General features: G+C 39.2%; 1 protein-coding gene across 4 annotated transcripts in view; it reads left to right on the top strand.

The window, feature by feature from the left end:
* The window catches only part of ppp1r9a (protein phosphatase 1, regulatory subunit 9A), a 47,283-nt gene that overhangs the window by 11,364 nt on the left and 11,734 nt on the right, over positions 1-24,185 (top strand). For 2 of the 4 annotated variants that reach the window (XM_088329553.1, XM_088329554.1), the window contains exons 3-10: positions 7,561-7,693; positions 9,730-9,850; positions 11,621-11,725; positions 13,656-13,791; positions 18,820-18,966; positions 20,678-20,731; positions 20,800-21,029; positions 23,815-23,911. In XM_088329553.1, the coding sequence (XP_088185679.1) occupies positions 7,561-7,693; positions 9,730-9,850; positions 11,621-11,725; positions 13,656-13,791; positions 18,820-18,966; positions 20,678-20,731; positions 20,800-21,029; positions 23,815-23,911 (1,023 nt within the window). Of the gene's footprint in view, positions 1-7,560; positions 7,694-9,729; positions 9,851-11,620; positions 11,726-13,655; positions 13,792-18,816; positions 18,967-20,677; positions 20,732-20,799; positions 21,030-23,814; positions 23,912-24,185 lie in introns of all 4 variants that reach the window. The other 2 variants (XM_088329551.1, XM_088329552.1) reach the window with 1 other exon arrangement.

Raw genomic sequence — 24,185 nt, 5'->3', positions numbered from 1 at the left:
GAGAGAGAGAGAGAGAGAGAGAGAGAGAGAGAGAGAGAGAGAGAGAGAGAGAGAGAGAGAGAGAGAGAGAGAGAGAGAGAGAGAGAGAGAGAGAGAGAGAGAGAGAGAGAGAGAGAGCAGAAAAAAGGTCGGCAACAAGTATCAGGCAGGAAACGGGGCAAAACGGGTCGATGGCCGGGATGGAAGAACAGGGCAGAAACGGGTCCAGAAACCGGTCGGCATCAGGTAACAGGCAGGAGAAAACAGAGCAGGAGAGTGTCGGAGGGTACGGTGCTTGCCTGGCAAAAGCGTAGGTCCGCAGGACGGTCTGACAGCTTCCTCTCGGAAGCCGAGGGTTTGAAAAGAGTCAATGAGCCAATCAGCGCTCAGGGCTGTTGGCGCCAACGAGGCATTCGCAGCTGCCCCGAATCAGCAATCATGACAAATGTATTCAAGAAATCAGTATATGATGCAGCATAAAGTATGTCCACAAGCTGGCAACAATGGATCAAAAAGTTATTTCAGAAAGGGGAAAAGGATAACTGATGATAAAACAGAATGTCTTAAAATTTCTGACCTAAAGAGAGCTGAATTCATGTAAGCATTTTCAAAATCATTCAATAAGAAAAAATACAAATTTATTGCATTGTGTGATCCAGTCAAAGACAAATATTGTATCCAGCAACTAATGAATTATATTGATAAACATTCAATTTGGCTATATAATTAGTCTTCCTGCCTCGCAATAGATAGTTTGCGCGTTTCCCCCTTAAGCTGTGAAAACCTGATTAGTGATAGTCCTAATTATGTGATTTTGTTTTTTCATTTTGAGTCACAAGAGAGAACTGTATCAAATAGCGAAACACATAACGGTTGACAGTTTGCTTATGAGATCAGAAAAGGGCAGCTGGTATTAAAGTGTATTTCGACTAAGCTTCTTTTCAAGGGAACTGAATTAAAAAGTATTTGACTAACTCCTTCAAAAGGATCAAGCTGTGTACAACTTTATATGTGAGGTTTTTTTTTTGATTATCGTCCTTGACACCTCCACGGGGTGCGAGTTTCCGTGCAGTGTATGGAATTATTCGTGCAGAGAACAATTTGGCCGCTTGTATTTGGTGCAATTTTAATGATCGAAACAAGGCGAGGCTGTTTTTTTTAATAACGTGGCCAGTTTCCTCCTCAGTGTCATGGAAAAGAACTCTCATTTATCTCTACTCTTTTATTTCCGCCTGTAGTCTGGTCCCTTCTGCGTGAGATCATCACCAGTATAGTGCCAACATTGTATTTCTTTATCTCCGCAGCATTATGTTTGCCAGTTATTAAATCTTGTCCAAGTCATCTTTTATCTTGGTAATCTTTCCCGCCTTATTAATGAATTATCGTTTTTTGGGCTCTCGTCAAAACTCAATGGGTGCTTGTTTAGCTGTGTGTAATCCTTAAAACTGGCAGTCCCGCTTTGACTTGATTTGAGTGGTCGGTTTTTGTAAAGCTGAAAATCAGGTCACCGTACGAATCATATTAGTCTTCTGTTTGCAAATATGAATATCGAAAAATTAAATTATAACCACGTATTTACCAGTTGATTATTCTCATTTGGCCCAAGCCATTTTCAGACCTCTAATGCTAAAACATATATAATATACTGTATCTGTCCTGCTTTTCCATTTTTTTGTCTTAAAATGTTCTGCATAAATGTGATATTGACAATTTTAAAAATGAGAAAAATCTGAAAAAAAATAGAGATTTGTCTTTATCTAAAATAGCACTGGTAATTCACATAAATTGGGACTGTAATGATTTTTTTAGGTTTCAATTATTTCAATTAATCTGGAGTGCTTGTTGTTTAATTTGTATTCCAAAATGGATCATTATTTCAAATTCAGATTGCAAAACCCATTGAGCCATTATTTAGTTGCTAAATTACTAATTTTAAAATAAAATTTAAATAAAACAAGGTACTAACACATACACATGGTAACTTATTACATTTTGATGTCCGTAATATGTTATTTTTTTGGTCAGATTCAACTCTAATCAGTCCTCAATCATACTAGGCAAAACAAAAATATAATAAAATGAATATTGTTGAGTTGTAAAATTTCTGTCGATTATGAGGTGTACAGACAAAAATATGTATTACAACTTTGCAACCTATTAAAAGGGAAATCAGATTTTTTTTAAAAAGTATTTGTTTTTATCTGTGGGAAGTTGAACTAAGCGGAACATATTTTATACATTTTCACAACTGGATGCCATTCTGCTTTTTGATATTCATTTTGCTATTTGGTTTGGAATTTTCAGTCTAATTCCTTAGCTGCGGGAGCTCTGGTATTTCCCTTGTAAAGATACAGATATGATCTACCAAACTCACCTTCCTTTTGTTATTGGTCCAAGACCAGCTTCTTCTTTTTTCTGGTGAGAAGATTCAATCGCTTTTCATCCTGAACAAGACTTTGTCTGACTACACCATCCATTCAATTTTCTTTGCAGGTATCATTTAATGTTTAAAGAAAATGACATCACTGTCACTGAGTGGCCATATGACCAAACCAGGGAAATATAAGGTTTCTACCCGTCAACTTTTACGTTTACCCTGTATTTTGTACATTATTATTTATCAATTAAAATAGTGTACACCATATAACAATTCTTGTAAACTTTTTTTTTAAATAAAGCATAATTTGTTAGACCTATCAGGTCTTTCCCCTTCCGGTTTTAATCCGAATTGTCTTGGTCACTGGTAGCTGGCGACAACATAATCTTCGATTGCTAATATTGTCGCAGTTTCCTACATAGTCTGTGTTGCAAGTAAATAGGTGCCGTGTGTTTTTAACGTTTTTTTTATTGCTTAATAAGGGAATTTACAATTATTATTAGGGGGAGCAATTGGCTAAGGTTGACAGCTGTGAAGGTTCGACCTGAACTTCAGTCCCGTTCTTTTCTCTTATACAGGTATGTTTGCTATACCAGAAATAACCAGGAGACTCGTATGCTCATTTAACTATTGACTGGATTCCAGAAAGACTGATTGCACAGCTGTGGAGCTTTTTTCCGCATTATGCGGAAGAAGTCGGTTTTTTTTAAAGATCTAAGTCCCTAGTCTAATACTGTCTTAACCGCCCACCCATGCAGGGGGGAGGGCTATTCTGCCTCACCAATGTGCCAATTTGAGACCCAATGGTCTTAACTGGTTCAAACTGGATAATGTGTAAGAATGCTTTTAGATAGAAATACGCCAAGCAAGCACAAGTCACAGCAACCTAGTGGTCAGCTCAAGTCTTCTATCTAATATCAAAGAAGCCTAATGTAACAGAAACATGCCACTTAGTAGTAAAATTGTTTTATTTGTGCGTGTCTTGAAAGCCATCCCAACTCTTTTTAAGCAGATGTGACTTCCCTTTGCACATCATCTTCACATTGGCTAAAAAAAGACGATGCTGACTAAGCCGTCGGCCGACATGTCAGATGTCAGTGCCGCTTCCTCACACGTAGGACGATTCCTGGTGAGATGAGAGGAAGTTTGGCCTTGAACCCGAGCGTCCACCCTTACCAGCCGCTTATCTTTTCCAAAAGGAGGACCGTGAGTGGCCGGCTTCATTTTCACGCCTCCTTTATTCCTGTCAAGGTCAGTCCCCAAATCCCGCGGGACAGACGTTCCCATTCCTCTTTTGGCTGAAGCTTAGCGTGGAAGTGTGCCTGGGCACAGGTATAACTAATACAGTGAAATGCTAATTTGCTTTGCACAAAAGAGACATGTAATAGAAGAGCTGCATAACACAATTGACTTATGGCTAAGCCCCGCCTGCTTTACTCACTCGGACAAAGATTGAATCGTGAGAAAAGCGCAATGTCATCACCATCATCTCAAACAACAAGCCAGAGGATTAGCATGGTTGGTGAACTGCAGGCTAAGAAATGTGATTTGTCTTCGACTAACAAACCTAACTTGACGTGACTTTATTTTTCCTTGAGCAATGTGACGATATGTTGCCTCAAATACTATGTTGACTTACCGTAGAACAGATGTAGACATCCTTATTAACTTTACCCACGTTGAGTTGGTGCTGTGGACGACCCTATAGCTTTATCCAAAGCCTACTTGTTGGAATGGGTAAAAAATACACACCCTCGCCCAGCTTCTCAAGATACTTTGTGTCAGATTTGCATGTACCCCACGCACACCGTTTGACCAAGTTTAAAATGTAAGAGAGAACACACAAAAACTGACGCACTACAATGCATTTCTATGGATGAGGAAACAATGTCTGAGTTTGTTGGGTTTTCTACGCGCACTGTGACACGCTCATTGCATTTGAGGGTTGGGCTTAGCCTAGGGTCAACTAGGTTTGGGACTCAAATTGAAATTTTGATAACAATAAAACATGATTTGCATATTGTGTATGTTTTTATACTCCATGCAGCTTGTGACCCCTTCCCCGGCTCCTTTTATTTTCTTGTATCTCAATTGCAAGGCTTTGCGACGCCGCTCTCGGCCAATGAATCATCCGAGTTGCTCCGTAACAGTCTCTCTGTGTATATTACTCCCTCTTTCAATCTGTGAACCGGACTCTTGCTTTACCACTGCTACCCCTTCCATTTTCATCATCCTTTTTTTATACCCTGACACTTGGCTTTATTTGCACTTCTACCCCCTACCCCGTTTCCTTTTCTTTCCCCCCCCCGTGGGGTTCTGCTCTTTCCTCACATCGGGAAAGTGAGTGACATTTTCATGCTAAAGCACACTCGCTCGGCACACAAGCGTGTATAGACTCGTACCTGCCAGGGAATCGTCTGCACACAATACCAACGTTCTTTTGCTATTGTTGCCACCAGGATACAATCTCCGGACACACTCACAATCTCAAATGCAATCCGAGTAAATAAATATAAGTCTGTCTCGTTGTCTTGTCCTTTCAAATGAAAGCAGAAACTAGAAAACTGAAATGCGATGTGTGGAAACCTGTGTAATTACGAGTGGATTTATGTTTATATTAGAATTAGAATTGTCTTTATTGACATTGATATCATTGTTGTGAAGCATTGTATGCAATAGGACTAGACGTGGCGCACAAAATAATTACAACATAGTGCTTAGAAAAACTGGCCTAAGTTATAAAAATGCAATAAAGAACAATGCATTAAAAATAAGTGCTATAACATTTAGCAGAATCGATTAAAAAAAGAACTAACAATTTTTCTTTTTCCTTTTCTTTTTCCTTTTCAGTCATGTTGCAACAAACATCGCAACACAGAATGAAAATTACCCACAAATTACTTTGGATGCTTCTTCAATCAATCATAGACAAATAATAATATTTTATTATTCTTTTCACATCGTTCCCCGCTTCACTCTCTAACAATAAATTGTGTAAAACCAGTGGCAAACACGACATTTATATTATAAATATATTTATTCTTTAATATAAAAGTATTTTCTTTGATTTTATTTGAAATGATTCGATTCTTGGATCAGTATGGATTTTTTTTCTGGCACTGTCAGTCAAAGCAAAGTGTTTTCTGCAATGTATTTAATTTCCCAAAACTGTTTTACATAGTGAGACTGCTCAAGCTTTGTTTTGACTTGTGGACCTCTTTTAAACCGAGTCATGTTGAAGGCATAGTTGTCATCACATGTCAAATGTCTGTTGTGGTTTCTGCGTTGTAAAATACTACTATTTCACATCACACCTATGACGTTTGTGATTTATTGTATTGTTAGAAAGTATTTCTCAATTTCTTAGTATACCATGTTGTCCTTTTCCTATGTGGCCACACTTTTAAATGTCTTCTTCACGCGTCCTCTCAACCATCAAACCTCGTCTGTCCTCAACCCTTCTTCCTGACCTCCTCCCTCTTTCTTTCCCGTGTTCCACATGCTAATGGCTTTGTAGCCTAAGCACTCGGTGACTGAGACAAGCCATTAGAGTTACTGAGTGCAGACGGTAGTATATGATCGTTTTTTGTGTATGCAGTTATTAGAACACAACACTCCAGAATCTTTAAGTAAATTTTCTTTTTAAGTTGTATTCACATTTATCAAGCAACATACATTATATTTGAAAGCGTAATTGATTATTTAGCTATATTTACCGTCAACTTTCGAAAAATCATGTTTGCAAGAATGGACTTTATTCCATGCTACCTTGTTTGGACAGAGCAAATAGAGTACTGCTATTAATTTCATGCAGGCTGCTTTTTGACATGTATTTGTGATCGTTTGTTGATCGTTTAACATAAAATCAATGCTGACATTTTGCAGAGTTGTGCAAAAAAACAATGTACTGTCTGGGATGTGTGTTTGCGCATCACAGCCTAAATAGTGCATAGTTGCTGATCACGCTGAATAAAGACAGAAAAAACAGGTATAGGTGAAGAAACAAAAAATCAACTGCAAACTACAATATCTTCTTTACAACACGACGACTTTTTGTCTGAAAAATAACGCATTGACCGGCATCATTAATTTTTGATGTTTCCATTCCTTGTGTTCGGTTTTGTCAGGTGAAAAATTGATGACCGCGCATTGCATTGCTTTGTGTTGCATCACCACACACCTGAAAAATCGATTGTTTTGTGCCAAACTGAAAATGGAAAGGAATATTTTAATTTGCGGTTTTGATATTTATTAGTCAATGTATAAATGATAAGAGTCTAAAAATCAAACACACCAGATTTTTTTTATTTTTTTATTTGAGGTGGGGCTGCACAGTCAAGTTACTGTGGCTTCGGCACCAGCCAGTGGCCTTTTGTGCTTGCTGGTGACAGCTTGGGCTCCTTTCAGCTAGCGTTTTTCCCTCCACCACATGCAGGGAGCTGTGAGGGCATCCCGCTGCCTGGGATAAGATGTGAAGTGACAACTGACTGTTGCAGGGGAGGGAAGAAAACCTGCGTTGTTCAGAGAAATATTTCCAAAAGATTCTCTGATAAACGGTGCATGTTTGTGTGGCTTACATAGACATCAACTGCTTTATTTCTATTATATCAGGCTGTTGAAGGGAATTTCATTCAGGGGTAGTTGGAGTTGTGTGGAAAAATTAATATTTCTCAAGGATCCCGCGGATCCTTGAAAAGTCTTAAAAGGCATTGAATTCATGATTTCAAAAACAAGGTCTTGTTGGGCAATAACATGTCTTCAATTCAATTTTCAAATTGTTTTTATATTTGTTTAAACTCGAATGATTTAGGAGCATTAATCAATTGTCATTTTTGAATGATTTGCCATTTTACTTCGGTGGCAACATGGTGTGACCACAAAAAGGGAAGTATCAAAACGGTGACGTGGTTTCAGTCGGACGCATGTCTTCGGTCTACCAACCATACACATAGCAACTTGGGACAGAGATGTTTACTTTGGACCATTCCCAGAAAGTAGACATTTTCTGTTTGTGAACATGGCTAAAAGCTGTGCCAGGTTAAGTGTATAAGACACCATGTATTGTGTGTAAAAATTGTTTTTTTTGGTTTTGTTTTAATTGTCCTAATTTTTTTTTTAAGGGATATAAATCTATAGTCTTAAACTTTGCTCAATCTGTAGGAACTATGATTGCTGTATTTCTAATATTTCTTTCCCCTTTCCAGGTATTTAACACTTTCTCCAATGAGGACTATGACCGCCGTAACGAGGAAGTGGATCCCGTGGCCTCCTCTGCAGAGTACGAATTGGAGAAGCGGGTGGAGAAGCTGGAGCTTTTCCCTGTGGAGCTAGAGAAAGGTGGGAAAGGATTGTCCGCTATGTTTGCCAGGTGTTATATTTCCCGGCGTGTCACCGTGTTTGGGTCTGAGCCGTCTTAAAAACATAGTCCTTAACACGAGGTGACAACTTTGTATTAAGCAAAGCCAATGTGGTCAACTTTTTTTTACCCAACTGCCTACTTTTAGCCATGATCTAATAGAGCGCTTTGTGTAGAGGGTTATCACCTTCCAGTCACCGTTATGTAACCCTAAGCTCTTATGAATAATGAATGGAGGATGGAAACGGGAGGAATAGTGCTCTGGGAAGGAACATCCCATCCAGAACAGTAATGCTGTACAATTGAAGGTCAGTACACAATATTTGCGTACATGTTTTTTTTTTCAATTAAATAAAGCACTAGTAAATGTATTTCTCCTATTTATCACATATGTATTTACTATATACCCTAAATACTTGCCTACAGAGCGCACCTGATTAAAGAAGAATTTTAAAAATTTAAAAACGAAACTCAATTTTGTATTTGTATGAGCCCGCAGGCACAAGCATGCTACGTGTTGTATAAATCACAAGTTTTCGGATCTTGTGACCATCAAAGACGATGATTACAAAGTTTAGCACGGATTTACTATTGCGCCGAAATAAAGGGCCATCGAGGGCTGTGTCGTTTAAAACGTGAGGCTTATATTATTAGACAACAACGCCAGGCCAACCTTACTGAGGATAGAGCCATATTGCAACACAAATGTTAAGGTGAGCCTTTGATGTTGTCATTCGTGCTTGCCGAAGTACCTGTCCAAAATGCATTCCCTTGTTATCGTTCCTCAAGGATTAAACGACATTTCAGCGACATGACATTGATGCGCATGATACTAAGAGTGAAGCCTTTTTGATAGATAACATCCACTGCTATTCAATTTGGATTTTGAAATTGTGGACTCGATTCGTGGGTAAGAACGTTGAATTATCGTGCCTATGTGCAAATATTGAAAAAAATTAATGTACTGTCAAATCTCCTGTTTTGCTCCTGTTATGTATTACATGAATAATGGCCGCAACAACATGGACTAATTTCTCCTCTAAAAGGGTGACATAATAGTTTTCAAATGTCACCGTGGTATTCTGTCTTTAGAGCACATCTGTGTGGTAAAGAGCAGCTTGCTGTTTTCCATAGTGCCATTGCATTTCTTCTTTCCTTGTGATTAACAGCAGCTGGCATTAATTTATATGGCATTGTCCTACGAAGCGTCATCGCCCCCTACGGGTCGCACCCAAGAGGACAGGGCACTTTAAATTGTGTAGTAGTGCAGTGAACAATTATTATAGGCCAAAACAATGAAGCCAGCGTGTAATGGGAAAGACTGTCAGCAACAGAAAATATAAGCTACACATTACTCTTATTTTTACCCAATACCTTTGTGGGGAAGGATTTGTCTCAAAACAATATTTGTGTCAAACTCATTTTGACTTGGGGGCCACATGATAGAACAAACATTCTCTCGGGGGTCGGACTAGTAGATTAGAGAGAAAGAAAGAGAAAAAGAAGTAAGAGAAAGAAAGGGAGAAAAAAAGAGAGGGCGGGACAAAGAAAGAAAGAAAGAAACAAAGAAAAAAAGAAAGAAAGAAAGGGGTGGAGAGAGAGAAAGAAATACAACTACAGCGTCTTTGTGAGAGGCACCTGGCTTTGGCAACATCAACTGGACATATTTCAACCTGCAGCTCGTTTCCCTTGCGCTTCCCTCAGCGTTGTCTCGCGGGCCTGATCCGGGCCACGGGCCCCCTGTTTGACACAGCTTCTCTAGATCTAAAAAAATCATATTTTGAAAAAGGCTCACACAAGATTTAAAATCGCATATGTAAATCAGATATATTTGTTTCTTTGCAAATAACAATGATTTATGCCGTTTTTTTTTAAATGGTTCTGGAGAATCAGAAAAATAGGCTCGGAAAGTCTTAAAAAATGTGCTTGAATTTGGCCATAAAAACGTTTCCGAACCCTAAAGATCCAAATAAAGGTCATTATGGAAAGCATTTGCATTATTTCTCCTTGCGTTCAGATGAAGACGGCTTGGGCATCAGCATCATCGGGATGGGTGTCGGCGCAGATGCAGGCCTGGAGAAACTGGGCATCTTCGTCAAGACCGTCATCGAGGGCGGAGCTGCCGAAAGAGACAGCAGGTGAAGTTCTTTCCATCCTGTCATTAAACCAGGACGAGCACTGGGCTCATTGGGAAATTGTTCACATGGTGAGTTATTCTGTGACGCGCACCTCAAACCCACGCGCTGTTCCTGTCAGATTTAGCAGTAGGAGTTGAAATTAGATCCGCAGGGAGAGGCACACGCTGCTCTGCCTCACGCAAAGCTGCACTTGTGATGGAACATGCAGCGTGCTAGAGCAGGCTTCAGGAGGATCCCATATTGGCATCTTTTAAAATTGTGGACGGTGCACAAGGACTTGAGTTGTTGTGTTAGATTGTTTTTCACAAAAATAAGCTGATGTTAACAACTCTAACGATTTTTCTATTTTTCTATTTTTTTTGTAGATATCCGGCAGCCATGCAACCCTCAGCAGGTTACAGTTAGTCAAACACTACAAAGTTGAAACATTCAGGCAAATTTTGTTGGTAAAGATGCAATGTTCAATAAAAAAAACTACGATAACTTAAAAAAAACAGCCTTAGTGCCCTCTGCCGGACCAAAGTGGTACTACAACCCCTCAGCGTCACCACAGAATGGCGTGCACTTTTATTTGCATTGAGTTAATGTACTTAGTGGCACATAAATCACTTGCTACAACCAATCGGTGATCTAATGAGATGCCAATACTTTTAATAATCGATTAATTGTTGCAGACCCCATCTTCTTATTGTGTATACGCGTGGGCCTTTTGCTGAGTCCGGTCTAAAGGCGCATAAAGGCGAGCAGACTGATCAATGTGTACCGTTTTGTAATAAAAAAATTGTACTGTGTAAGGCATAGGTGTCAGTCATGCGGCCCGGGGGCCAGTTCATTCCCACCGACAGATCTTATCCATTCCGCGAGACTAGCCCTAGAGAAGCTCAATAGCAAAACTAAGGCCAACTGCAAGCTGCTGTTATGAATAAAGCCAGGCGCCAACCCCAAAACTAATGTAGCTGTATTTTTTTCCTTTCCCTTTTTTCTGTCTTTCTCTCTTTGTCACTCTTACTCGCGCACTGTCTCTTACTATCGTTTTTCTTTTCTCTCTTCATCCTACTCCCTTTATTTCTCTTTTTACATTTCTCTCATTTTCTCTTTTTATCTTCTATCTTTCTCCTCCTATGACTCTCTCTCTTTCTTTCTTTCTTTTCCCTCTCTTCCCTTCTTTTTCTTTTTTCTTTTTTTCCTCTTCTCTTTGTCTTTCTCCTTTTCTTCCTCTCTCGGTCTTTCTTTCTTTTCCCTCTCATCCCTCCCTCTTCGTATCATTCTTTTTCTCTCATTCTTTTTCTACTTCTCGCTCTTTCTCTTTAATCTACTTGTCCGAGCCCTGTGTGAATTTACTTTCTACAATATGCCCCCCGAGCTCAAATGAGTTTGACACCCCTGTTATAAGGGATATGAAAAAATCCCTTCAATAATAAAGGATTCATTTTTGTGAAAAGATAAAGACATCAGTCTTTGGAATTGCATTTAAAAATAGAGCTCATTTATTTTTGTCTTTTTAACACAAGTCTTAATAGCAGATCTTAGTTATGATTTTAAAAGAGATTGTAATTACAGTACATACCTCATCTGTGGAGTGTGAATCAAGTCGACCATTTTTCCAATCTTGAAAATAATGGTCATTTGCTAACGTCTCTTCCCTTTCTCATGCATTAACCTCATCAGCTTATTTTGACATTTATTTTCCCAGGCAGTGAATTAGAATTGCTCGATTCAATGAGTGTTAAACGATGTTCTGTTTTTTTTTTGTATGTCTTTGTACGTCAGGATCAAAGTCAACGACCAGATAGTGGAGGTGGATGGGACCAGCCTGGTGGGCGTCACGCAGAGTTTTGCAGCTTCCGTCCTCAGGAACACGTCTGGAGTTGTACGGTAAGACCTATTTCGAATAGAAAAAAATGGCACTGCATGTCCTTTGACTTAAATGAATTGAGATATAAAAAACAACGTTCTAGGTTCCTTTTAGTATCACTCGTTCTCTTTTCCCTTAAGAGTCTCTTGCCTGTGTTGCCTCCATCATTCCACCCACTTAGTGCACCTCCTCCTCCCCCTCCTTCTCGGTATATTCTTCCCTCTCTGAGGTTTTACGGCCAGCTGTCCTACATGACACCTTTTATCTATATTTAACCTTCTAAATCATCCAGGTTGTAAAGTCAACTCACTTCCAAATGCAAAGACTCCAAAAGAGTCGCTGAAAAATTGCAGAAATAATAAGGTGGAGTCCCATGAATGAGAAACAGTGTTGTTTCCAGGTCAGCTATTTTTCAGATTCCCATGATGGCCAAAGGCTTTCCACACACACACAACAGCATAATGGAGATCTTTTTAATTTTCTTTTCTAAATGTACTATTTTCAACCTAGTTGTTCCCTTACATGTACATCAAATAATAAAAGGCGACTCTGTTAGAGCGTGACCCCTTGTCTTCATGGTTTTACAACTGCACACACGTAATACATCTTTGATTTTTTTCGGGGGACCATTGTTGCAAAATGTTATTTTCTATTTCTCAAAATACAAAATGTTGTCATTGGAAGTAAGGATTTTGCTGTTGCTAAAAGATACATTCATTTTTAGACATGGCGACATTTATTAAAATCTGGTCTCTAATGTTTATATACAATGCAGTGGGTCAGACTGCCCTCTACATACCACAGCTGTCATGTGAAAAGAATTGTTTATTACCTCATTGTCTTATTCAAGTAAAAAGTAACTGTTTTCTAAATCTGTCAATATTAAATGTAATGTTGCTTCCATCTCAAAATAGTTGCAAGGTCTGTTTTGGCTCACCTTCCTAAAAATATTTAAAAAATTTGACAAGTAATTTTCACATGACAGTGATGATAAGCAACCCAGCCTTTGCTTTTATTTTATCCAAATAAAGTTGGCACAATCTAAAAGCAAGCTTTAATAGTGTATTAATATTTGAGTATTTTTTACAAATGTACCAAAATCAGCATGTTGTATTTGTGGTTTATGTCTTTTGTAATGTTTTTTGGCTAAAATAAAACCCTCATAAGTTTTTGTTTTTAAAATCTTTGTTAACGAAAGTTTCTGTAGAATGTCACTGTTGCATTGTGAAACCCGTGTCCATTGTAATATCAGCAGGGTTCTCATTGCCAAATTCAAGTACTTTTTAAGGACTTTTAAAGCCAATTTTCCAATTTCTCCAGTACCATTAAAAGGAAAAAATCTGGTGTGAATCATGTATTTTACTGAGACACAAATATATCTGACATTTGCTTACACCATTTTTAATCTTGCATGCACATTCCAGACATATGATTTTAAATCTTGAGTAAATAGCAAATATATTTGTTTTTGAGACACATATCTCCCTATATTGGCGTTGTGCAAAAAATAATGTAACATGTTGCTTACATTTTCAGTTGCAGGATTTTCCTCCATTCCAATTTAGCTCTAGCAAACGCTAGCTTAATTTTTTGCATGGCCAATAATTGATACGCAATGCTTGCACTAAAACACATTTCATAGTGCCCTGTTTGAGTGTAGCATGCCCCTGTCTGGTAGGGGACGATGAAGCTTTAAAGGATAATCCCGTACAAACTAAAGCCACGTGCAGTTAATCACACGGCAAGAAGAAAGGCAATGGCATAGCGAAGCAACCAGAGACCAATATCTGTGTCACTTGTTGAGGAACATGGTGATAATTTCAAGCATTTACAAGCACTTCACCCATAATTGAAGCACTTTTCAAACCTTGGAAACACAACATTGAAATTCTTGCATTTTCAAGGATTTCAAGCGTGGCGTAGCATTTGACAGTATTGTTTTCCTTGCAGGTTCGTGATTGGCCGAGAGCGCCCTGGCCAGCAGAGCGAGGTAGCCACGCTCATCCAGCAAACCCTGGAACAGGAGAAAAGACAGCGAGAGCTCCTGGAGCAGCAGTACGCTCAGTACGACGCTGATGATGACGAGGTAAGGACCAGCATGGTTAGGATTCACTCTCTGACAAGAGGAAGGACCGCTCCCACTCAGAAATAGCCTTATTCTTGATTACTATTCCACCATCAAGTATGTATTATTCATACACGCCTTGTCACCTGAAAAGCATTATTCGGCAATTTCCTCTTTGATTTTTAAACCCTGGCTCATTTTTTTCTGTCCAAATCAGAAAAATTAAATCGACCTAGCGGCAAAATGGATTTGCTCTACGCCATGTGTGAGCAAACCACATGCGGTCTGTCAGGCATTTTGATTTGGCTTGCTAAGTGATGTAGAGTAAATTGGTTTAAATTACCGTACATTTATTCGGTTCAGAAATATTAAAAACTGGAACCGAATACAATCAATTTTTTTCTGTGTCCTAACTACGTGTTGGTCACGACGCCTGACTTCCGGGCCCCGCTCATGCCATGTCCGGTCGGCCAGTGCAGTGGGAGTTATCACGTTCTCCGAGGTTTTATCCTCCTAATCCGGTGCACATGAAACACTGCATGAGGGGGGCGCCGTTTGCACACTAGTCACTTTGCACCATGCGTGCAAACGAATTCTTTCATCCTCCCACTGTCTAGCACCAGTGCCACACATAATGATTATTTATTCGTGGGAGGGAAACTTCGCGAAGGGATGAAAAATTCTGTGAACGCTGTGGGGAAGTGGCACAGAGGTTCAGTCCTATATTGGTTTAATCCCTTTTACCGACTCGCACATGCCACCGCAATACAAATGGATTGTAAACTGTGTAAAAAATACAAAAGTTAGCTTCCACCTTTAAAAGACGCCTAAAAATTCTGCGAAAAACATATTTTTTGGTAAACATCAGTCTTACAGAATGCGCAGGAGCTGGCTAAGTTGTTACATAACAACCATCAGTTGTTAGTTAGTACTTCAATACCAGTTCACAGTTCACGGATCGCTTAACCACTAGGGTTGTTGGGTCAACACTTCCTGAGGTGTGTCTTGGATAAGTACAGCCTGGTGGTGCCCATCTCTCTAGGCCATTGAACTTGGTTGGGGTTTGCCCCGGACACATGAAACAGATAGTCCGGGTATCCATGGTTACCAGTATCAGGCAAGCCTCTTGATCTGACTCAGATACACCACCTTCCTCATCAGGTCACTGTTGTATCTCGCTTTTGACGATACTGATATCATATCCTGGATCACTGGGGAAAATCCCATGCTCTGTCACATCGGAAAATTCGCATTGTATCACTTGTGGCTTTTCTATGTTACTAACGAAATTTTATAAAATTTTACTTTACATCTAAAGAGACATTGTGTATCATTTAGCACTTCCTAGTGGTAAAACACTTCATTTATTATATTTGAATAATGAGGAAAAATACATGAACTATCATATAAACATGCTTTTTTAAAAATAATCGTAAGTCAAGAAATATTTATTTTACATAACACAAGGTTCACCTAGAGGAAGCTGACATGATTAGCATTCACCTAGCTGCTAAGTGTACCCCCCAAAAACAAATACCTAACGAAAGGCTGGACAAATAAACAAGAAAAAGATGGTGTGTTTGGTCACTTTGAGTTACTGTGGTCTGTAATCTTCCTTGTGCTTTGTAGCACTCGTTTTCGGTTGCACAAAGTGCAACACGTTTTTGTTCCTTAGCATCAATGTGTCCTTCCATTTATGAATTTAGAAATATAAATCAAACTGTATCCTGATCTAAAGGGCGATAAGTCGAGCTCATCAATATTAATATGGCTTTCAATTTTGCGGCGATTTCTTCCACGGGATGGGTGCTATGAAGGGGCATTTCTCTGAAGACTGTGACCGATTGCTCTATATTGGCGTCTGATCCCGAGGGGTAGCCAACGTCCTTCAGCCCGGCGATACATGGCACCCGCCCACTTTGGAACAGAATGATTGGGAATTGATCCCAATCCCCGCCGCCTGCGCCTTAAAATGAGGAACGTGCAAACATCTTAAACACGCATGGTTGATGAATATTTTGGGAAACAACCAAAGCAACTCCAGGGCGAGGCAATCCATCACTGTCACATTGACCTGCATTGTATGGCTCCCCCAACGTTTCTTAATGGCATCTTAATATAGGATACTGCAACCATGGCAACAATTCGGCCTATTACAGGATATGGCACTTTGCAAGCAGCTGGGACACACTTTAAATCAGAGGTGGTAAAACTACGGCCCGCGGGACACGTGAAAAGTTATTTAATCCGTCCGTCCAAACGAAACTGTTCAAAATATGACACTAATAGATCAATTACTTTATGTATAAATATTGTATATATATATATAATATATATATATATATATATATACATATATATATACAGTGGGACCTCGCCACTTCGCGGTTTGACGTTCGCGGCTTCAGAGCTTCGCGGTCTGTAATGGTTAAAAAAAAAAAAAAAAAAAAAAAAAAAAGGCTCCAAATATGCACGGTATTTACGTACTGCATGCACACAATGTGCTTTCACGGTTCGCTGATCCCTTAGGTGCTTTCTCTTTCCTTAACAAGAAAATGTGTACAGTTGATCTGGACTTCACAGCGGTTTTCCTCATCCAGGCGACGGGTACGGGCGATCCAGGGGCTCCCTCAAGAATGAGGGACATTTTTAAGGTCATCTTACTTGTCCTATAAAACGAAAGATAATGGCTTTTTTTACAATAGATGTCAATACATTGGGTGCAAAGATGGAAGCGACCTAATTTGGAGAGTGAAAAATGCTTCAAGTGTAGGAGTTCGACTTGTGTGGGTGGGAGATATAAACCGTTTCTTGGATTGTCTTTTGACTCACTAGTCATTTCATGAGTTGCGCATGCACAATCCTTGTAAAGATAGAGCCACTGTACGCCAGTGGTTCTCACCTGGTTTGACTTGAGGACCCACCATCCCATTCAGATGTATTGAATGAAAGGCAGTTGAAACCAGATCTAGTAGAATGTATTCACATTGTTTTAAAAACAAAAGGACCAGCAAAACTCAAACAACTGATAATAATATTCCCTACAATTAGCTGCATTTTTGTTGGGCCTGCTGACTGTTCTGCTGTCCACCAAAAAGTGAACTGCGCTGGTGTGGCCGCGATCCATTATCGCCAATCGCATATTACTGAAAGCAGGGATACATTTTTGACATGGGTCATGCTTTACTTACAGATTTTTTTTCAGATGCGGGGATTATAATTTACGCGTTTTTTACCTCCCATCTCGATTACTGTAATGCACTACTCTCCGGTCTCCCGAAGTCCAGAATCAAGAGCCTTCAGCTGTCACAAAGCCTGTTGATTAAGACAAAAAAGTTTCTCCATTCGGTGCTGTGGAATGCTCTTCCCCCTGAGATTCGATCTGCAACCTCAGTGGAAATGTTTAAATCTAAGCTTAAAACACACTTCTATTTGATCACATATGAATAACCTATATTTTATGTTGACAATATCTGTGTATTATTTGCCCTCATGTAGGTTTTAGATCAGGGGATGGTGTCATACTAGTCTGTAATTTGCAATAGTCTTTGATCTGTGCAGCCCTTTGAGACTCTTTGTGATTAAGGGCTATACAAATAAACATGACTTGACTTCTGTTCATTCTGCTTAAAATGAATAGTACCTGTGCGACTGCGATCCATCCATGGTCGAGTATTGCTGCAGACTGCATGTTAAAATGGAGGGGGGGCTACTTGTGGATTTTCGTATGTCTGGGGGCGTTCCGTTTCCCATTAACCACGATAAACAGATTACAGCATCCTGGGTTTTGCCATGCTCAACATGCGCAAACAAATTTAAACGCTCTTTTTTTCTGTGCCGTGAAGTAGCTAATGTCGACCCGTATTTGCAGCGCATTATCGCAATATACTGTTAAGGAGTGTGCTTGACCCGCAGTTACTTTTGTTATATTGACGTTTTATTTTTCAAGGCCAAGGCACGCGACCCACTGAAAACAGGGCCGTGGCCCCCTTTTTGGTCTGGACTCACCAGTTGAGAAACGCTGCTATAGACTATATTTGTAGTAAATGAGTATATAGTCAATATTATTCTCACAGGCCCTTTTCGTGTCATACTATGATGCCGCTAAATACGTTTCACATTTGAACTCAACTGGACGTTTGACGCACAGACGGTCATAGGCCAGATCGATAAAATGGATCGATGTGCTCGGTTTCACAACATGGAAGAAACATGATCAATTTATTCTAACTTTTTGGTTTGTTTGTGATGATGAAGTAAAGTCATTAATGGTAGGCAGGAATAAAAGAATCTTACAGTAATAAAATAAAAAGTTTCTCTTGTTTTCAGCTCACTAGGCTGTCAAAACAATTTAGATAAGACGAGGTTTCAGGAACATTAGGATTTGATGGTCGCATTAAAGCTGCATTACATATGCAAAAAGGGTTCCCACGGATCTTTGAAAAGTGTGACAAGGCATTGAATTCAAGATTCTAAAAAAAAAAGCCTTTACCCCTTACTGTTCTTGTAAAATTAGCCTAAAGTCCTAATCCAAGACATACCCAAAGTCAATTAAGTACTTTTCTTGGACGCTTTTGTTCTCTGTTGAAAGGGAACACATCAACTTTTTGTCCACTGCAAATGCACTAACATTGAGTCATCTGAGTTGGCGCGTTTTTATTCTCGCCTGAATTTATTTTTATAATCAAATGCCGGCAGATGAGTGTAGCATGGGCATCTTAGCTGGAAAACGGGCTAGACAATAGCTTGAAGCCCTACCTGGTACCTTGTCAAATATGATTACTATCTGAAAAACTAAACATTGTAGTTCACACATTTTTCTAAGGGTAGGTCTAAGCATTTTCAAAAGTGGACATTTGAAGAGCCATTAAAACTTTGCAACTGTGTATTTTACTTACTTTGGCCAATATTCAGCAGATGAATTGAGGATGTGGCGAAAAGATGAAAAGCACATTTTCGACACAAAGTTATTATACGTGTAAAAAATGTTATTCTATATTTTTTTAAATACAATTTAAGGTGACATCCTCTCTTCCGTTCTTCAAGCAGACAGGCGAGTACGCCACAGACGAGGAAGAGTCGGGGCCGGCCGGGGCGAATGAGGAGAAAAACATGGAGGTGTTCGACCTGCCCGAGAACGAGGATGCGGTCTCGCCAGATTTAGACGCCAGCAAACTTTACCAGAAATTCAGAGAGGTATTTTTTTTTAACACCGTCAAATAGAAAAGATTAAAGGATTTATTATTACTGCACGTAGGGTGGGCGATGTTATGATATTAGATCATGAAGGAGGTAAACCAGATAGTGATCTCAGTAAATAAGGGGTTAGGGCCTACTTCAATTTATTGCTGGATTTATTTTATATTTTCAATGTTTGCAAAAGTGGCTAAAAGCTTTAGCCGCAAGCATCACTTTAGCAGTTTAATAATTTAGCAGATAATTCTAGTGTCACAGTCTATAACTACTACCGCTAGCATTGTGGACATGGCCTCTAGTCACCAAAAGGGGCATTACGTATTATTTAGCGCCTCATCGTGGTAAAGAGCACCATTCATTAAAAAACAAAAAACAAAACAAAAATACAAATATTGATTTGAATACTAAGCACTAATGCTAATACATACAAAGATATAATCTTATTTTCTCCCATTATCGCTGTCATGAGACCATTTATCATTTAAATAAAATCGACAGCTCCAGTTCTGGGATTGAGAACAGTTCGTCAAAGAGAAGTGCTGTCTTTTTAGTGCCTACTAGTGGTTAAAAAACTGTATTCAATTAACTAGAAATAATATCGATATGAGTAACAAAAAAAATAAAAAAAAATATCATATAAATGTGTGTGTTTTTTTTAATCCTTGAAGGTCCAGAAATTGTTTATTTATTTTACATAACATTAGGCTCACTTGGAGTGAGCTGACATTAGAGTCCACCTTTTACTCCTGAGGGTACCCCAAAAAACAAAAACCTTGCGAAAGAGCGCCCCAAAAAATAAGAAAAAAAAGGATGCGGTCACTTTGATTCTCTGTTTTTTTGTCATCTTCCTTGTACTTTTTCAAACTTGTTTTCGGTTGTATGATCTCTTTAATGACTACTGGTAACCCACAAATATTTTGATATACATAGATATAGAAAAATGCAATATTTGAACTAAAAAAACAGTCCATTTAGGAGATGCATTTACTAGAATGACAGTTTATTATTCAAGTATAATATAAAAGGAAAATGATCAATATGCCAGGCTTATATATATATATATATATATATATATATATATATATATATATGCTAAAAGTCACCAAAATAACTACCGTTAAATAATTAAAAATGTCTTTATTGATTTAATATATACATGTTTCAACATAACAGTGATATTTCTTTGTTATATCGCCCAGCCCTTGCCACGTGACTTTCATTGGGAAAAGTTAAACTATGTAAATTTTTACTTTCACTGCCTTCAATCTCAAAAATGAATCCTATATTACAGCAATGCATAGTTCAGCATGCTTCATTCACAATGCAGTATGCAGCCAATATGCAGCCAAGATTTACATTTTAATCAGACGATGATGAGCTCAAATAGCAAAAATGTCCTACGTCGATTTGAGGAGACGTGTGTAGATTAATCCCCTCTGCGTCATGTTCTTGGGATTATGAGGATGACTTGTCGGAAAACATGAACATGAACTTGATATTTTTTTTTCGAGGTCACTTATTTGGGCTCCGTCCTAACTTTAAACCTCGGGCCACTTTTTTTCCCCCTGCTGGTGAGCAAGCACGTCATCGGCCCGGGTGGGCCGGCTCGGTCCGTCAGACTGTATCGAGCTTGCTCAGCCACGCGTTTGATTATCCGACCGCTGACTCGCTCGCTCATCGCCCCTTTTCCATCTCCTCATTTTCCCGACAGCTCCAGATCAAACACACAGTGACCGAGGCTGAGATCCAGAAGCTGAAAAACAAGGTAGATATCGGCAAATGATTCGAACGTCGCTGTCACCCGTGGTGTGATACTTTGTCTTTTTGTGGCAGTTGGCCTCCGTGGAGAGGGAGAAGCAGCGTTGGGAGAAGGAAAAGAGTCAGCTGAAGGCCAGCATCGAGGAGAACAAGGAAAGGATGCTGAAGCTGGAGAGTTATTGGATCGAAGCGCAGACGCTGTGCCACACGGTCAACGAGCACCTCAAGGAGGCCCAGGCGCAGTATCAGACTTTGGAGAAGAAGTACAATAAAGCCAAGAAGCTCATCAAGGATTTCCAACAAAAGTGAGTCGCAATAAGACTTAGAAATGATTTTGCCCTCATCCAAAAGCATAATCAATAAGTTTTTTGTCTGACCAGGGGGGTATTGCACAAATAAAGAAATCCCGGCTGAATGAATAAGTGCAGCTTGATCTACTCTGGCTTAATTGGTGGCACGTTTACCAACCCAGGATGAAACAGTGCAGCTATGTCTGGCCAGCTCTAGATATTTAGTTTTACTGCTTTCTCAAATAGACCTCCTGGAAGGATCTTACAATCACTGATTGGAAAATAGAAACGTGTCACCCATCATTTTTTATGTTCGCTGAACAACAAATCTATGTGGAGTTTTATGATGATGTGAAAGAAATGATGAGGAAAAAAAAGGCTTTCAGGAGCACTGTTATAAGGGAAGGGGAAAAGCCTGGCAGACAGTTGAGCACTGAACTTGCATTCAGTGGTTCTGTGACATTTTTTGCCTGCCTCGTGGGAGGCTCAGGTTCAATTCCCAGCCAATGCAACAAAGGCAAACTTTTACCTATTCACCCAAACTTTTTTTATCTTATCTTTCTCTTTTAAGTATTTTGTTAGATGCATATCCTGGAGTGCCACGACTGATATCATTGTAACAAACTTAACTACAGTGGTATCAAGGACAATAGGCAATTGTAAATTGCATTCTTGTCCATTTAATGTGTTTTTCATTTATTGCTCCTCCATAAAGATTAAACTTCTCTTTCTTGGACAAGGTAACAGATTAATAGGGGTTGGACCTATCTATACACTGTATTAATACCCTTGTCACATACTTCATTGGTACCATTTTTGCAAGTTTTTGTGTCAATTTTTAGAATCTCAAAACGGCAATATACAAATTTATCAAAGCTCTGAAGGACTTTTGAGAAACATTCTTAATTGGCATAGCAATAAAACACATGGCAATACTTTTACAATATGTATGACTTTAAAATAACTGTTGCAATTATACAGTCAACAGAGTTGAATTAAATGAAAATGTATTGTCTGTGCAAAATTCTAATGCAGGACAGTTAAAATATTGCAACATATCAGAAAAGCTCATGAAAATGCTATAAAAACCTTTCATTTTTCAAACGATTTACGGTACAGGTGCTAGATGTATCTCTGGGGATTATCTTACCTTGTTGTTAGCCTGGTCTGGAGCAGACTAGCTTTAGAGAATTAATCACCATGGTAACTGAGTCGAGCTTATATTAACCTGCTTTCATAAAACTGCCTTGAGGCTAAAGTCAGCTAAAATAATAGAAGTACCGCGGCTTAATCTCTTATCTTGGCCAGGGCCCTCCACTATGCGACTAAGTTGGTCACACCTGTTTTTGTTTAGCACAAGAGAGAGTGCGACTTTCGAAGACCGACTTTAAAACATACAGCTGAGGGAACTTCATGCATACTTGCATTGCAGTACTTAATTTTTTTTCCAACCACACAAATTGTAAATATGGCCTAATTTGCGGATAAATTGGTCACAGGGTCAGGCCCTGTTAACTCTACTGATAAAAAATCATCATAAAACAATATCTTACCAATAAAAAATAGTTTTTCCCTCTAATTTTGCGGCATTTTTCAATTCTTTTTTTTATTTTTTATAATAATAATGCCATATATCGCTATATTGATGGGGACTAATGCGTCTGTACCCGCTACACCTTTCACATTATGCTATCCCCTAACACATCCAGTGACAATATAGTATCCTAATTGCCCCTAAGCTCATATTACCCCTACGCATGTATAACTCCTCCACATTATTTTCGTAATTGAGTGCATTGCTCCCTCCTCGACACTTAGATTGGATGAGTAAAGTATTCGTTTCACAGCAATCTTTGCTTGCATCATCGAGCAGAGAGTGAAATCTTCTGCGCTCCCATCTGTCAGCCAGTTGCTTTTTTTATTTTAATACTCGGGATCTTAGCTCGTTTTGGCAACCAGTGCTGTTTTCAGCTCCTATGCGGCACAACTTGTCTTTCTTTGTGCGAGGCACATCTCACCCTTGACTTACTGCTTTCAATCTTTCTGCCGCTAATTGGCTCAGAGCCTGCAGGCCATATCAAAGCTGACGGACTGGATGTTACCTCTTTCAAGAAGGTTAAATGTGGTCGTTTTTCCACTTTGTTGTCTTTATAGGATCTCCGCATTGGCATTAAGACAGAGTTACCACGGATCCTTGAAAACCCTTAAAAGGCATTTAATTCGTTATTCTAAAAAAAACCTTAATTGGCATTAATATGTCTTTAATTCAATTTGTAAAAGTCTTACAAATGTAAAAACATTAATACGATTTATATTTGTCAAAACTGAACATTTATCAATTGTCGTTTTAAATACTTCGCTGATTTACTTTGGTGGCGACATGGCGGATCTATCAAAACGATGATGTGGTTTCAGTCAGACGCATGTCTTAGGTCGACCCACTATACACGTAGCAAGTTAAGACAGAGACATTTACTTTGGACCATTCCCAGAAGGTGGACATTTCATAGAAGTGACTGTCTGACAAACCATTTTTGTCACGGCTATAAACTCTGCCAGGTAATCTGTACGAATCACCATGCATTGTGTGCAAAACATATTTGTGTTTTTTTGTTTTGTTTGTATCGATTTTGCTTCTTTTTGTTGACTTGGTCTTCAATTTAATTCCTAAAGGCATCAGAGGTCCTAAAAGTCTTGAATTTAACTTGCTTGTAGGAACCCTGTGTAGCCTAGGTCGAGGTTGAGTAATCTGATTGGCTTGCTGCACCCCTGCTCAATCCTTTTCATTGTCCCCCTCCAGGGAGGTGGAGTTGGTCCAGAAGGAGGATGCAGAAAGGAGACGGCTGGAGGAGGCTGAGAAAGCTCACCTGGCTGAGATCCAGGCACTGCAAGTCAGGGTGAATAAAGACCTTACTTTGTGGATGAATTCCTGTGCATTTGTTCAAAATATTATTGTAAGGTTTTTTTTTCTTTATCTTTTTTACTATAGTAACCCCTCGCTATATCGCAGTTTACTTTTTACGTCTTTTGCTACTCGACCGCATTTTCATCGTGCTTTGTGTTCTGCACCAGACAACACACAGCAAATTCTACAATGGGGGCAGGTTACGTAGGGCTGTCTGTGTTGCGTGGGCGTGACTGTCTGTGTGCATTGACTGTGATAGGCTGTTG

Source organism: Urocampus carinirostris, chromosome 2 (assembly GCF_059441175.1).
Source record: "Urocampus carinirostris isolate Australia breed hairy pipefish chromosome 2, RoL_Ucar_1.0, whole genome shotgun sequence".
NCBI classification, from domain to species: Eukaryota; Metazoa; Chordata; class Actinopteri; order Syngnathiformes; family Syngnathidae; genus Urocampus; species Urocampus carinirostris.
Note: the sequence above shows the minus strand (reverse complement) of the source record. Positions and strands in the feature narration are given on the sequence as shown.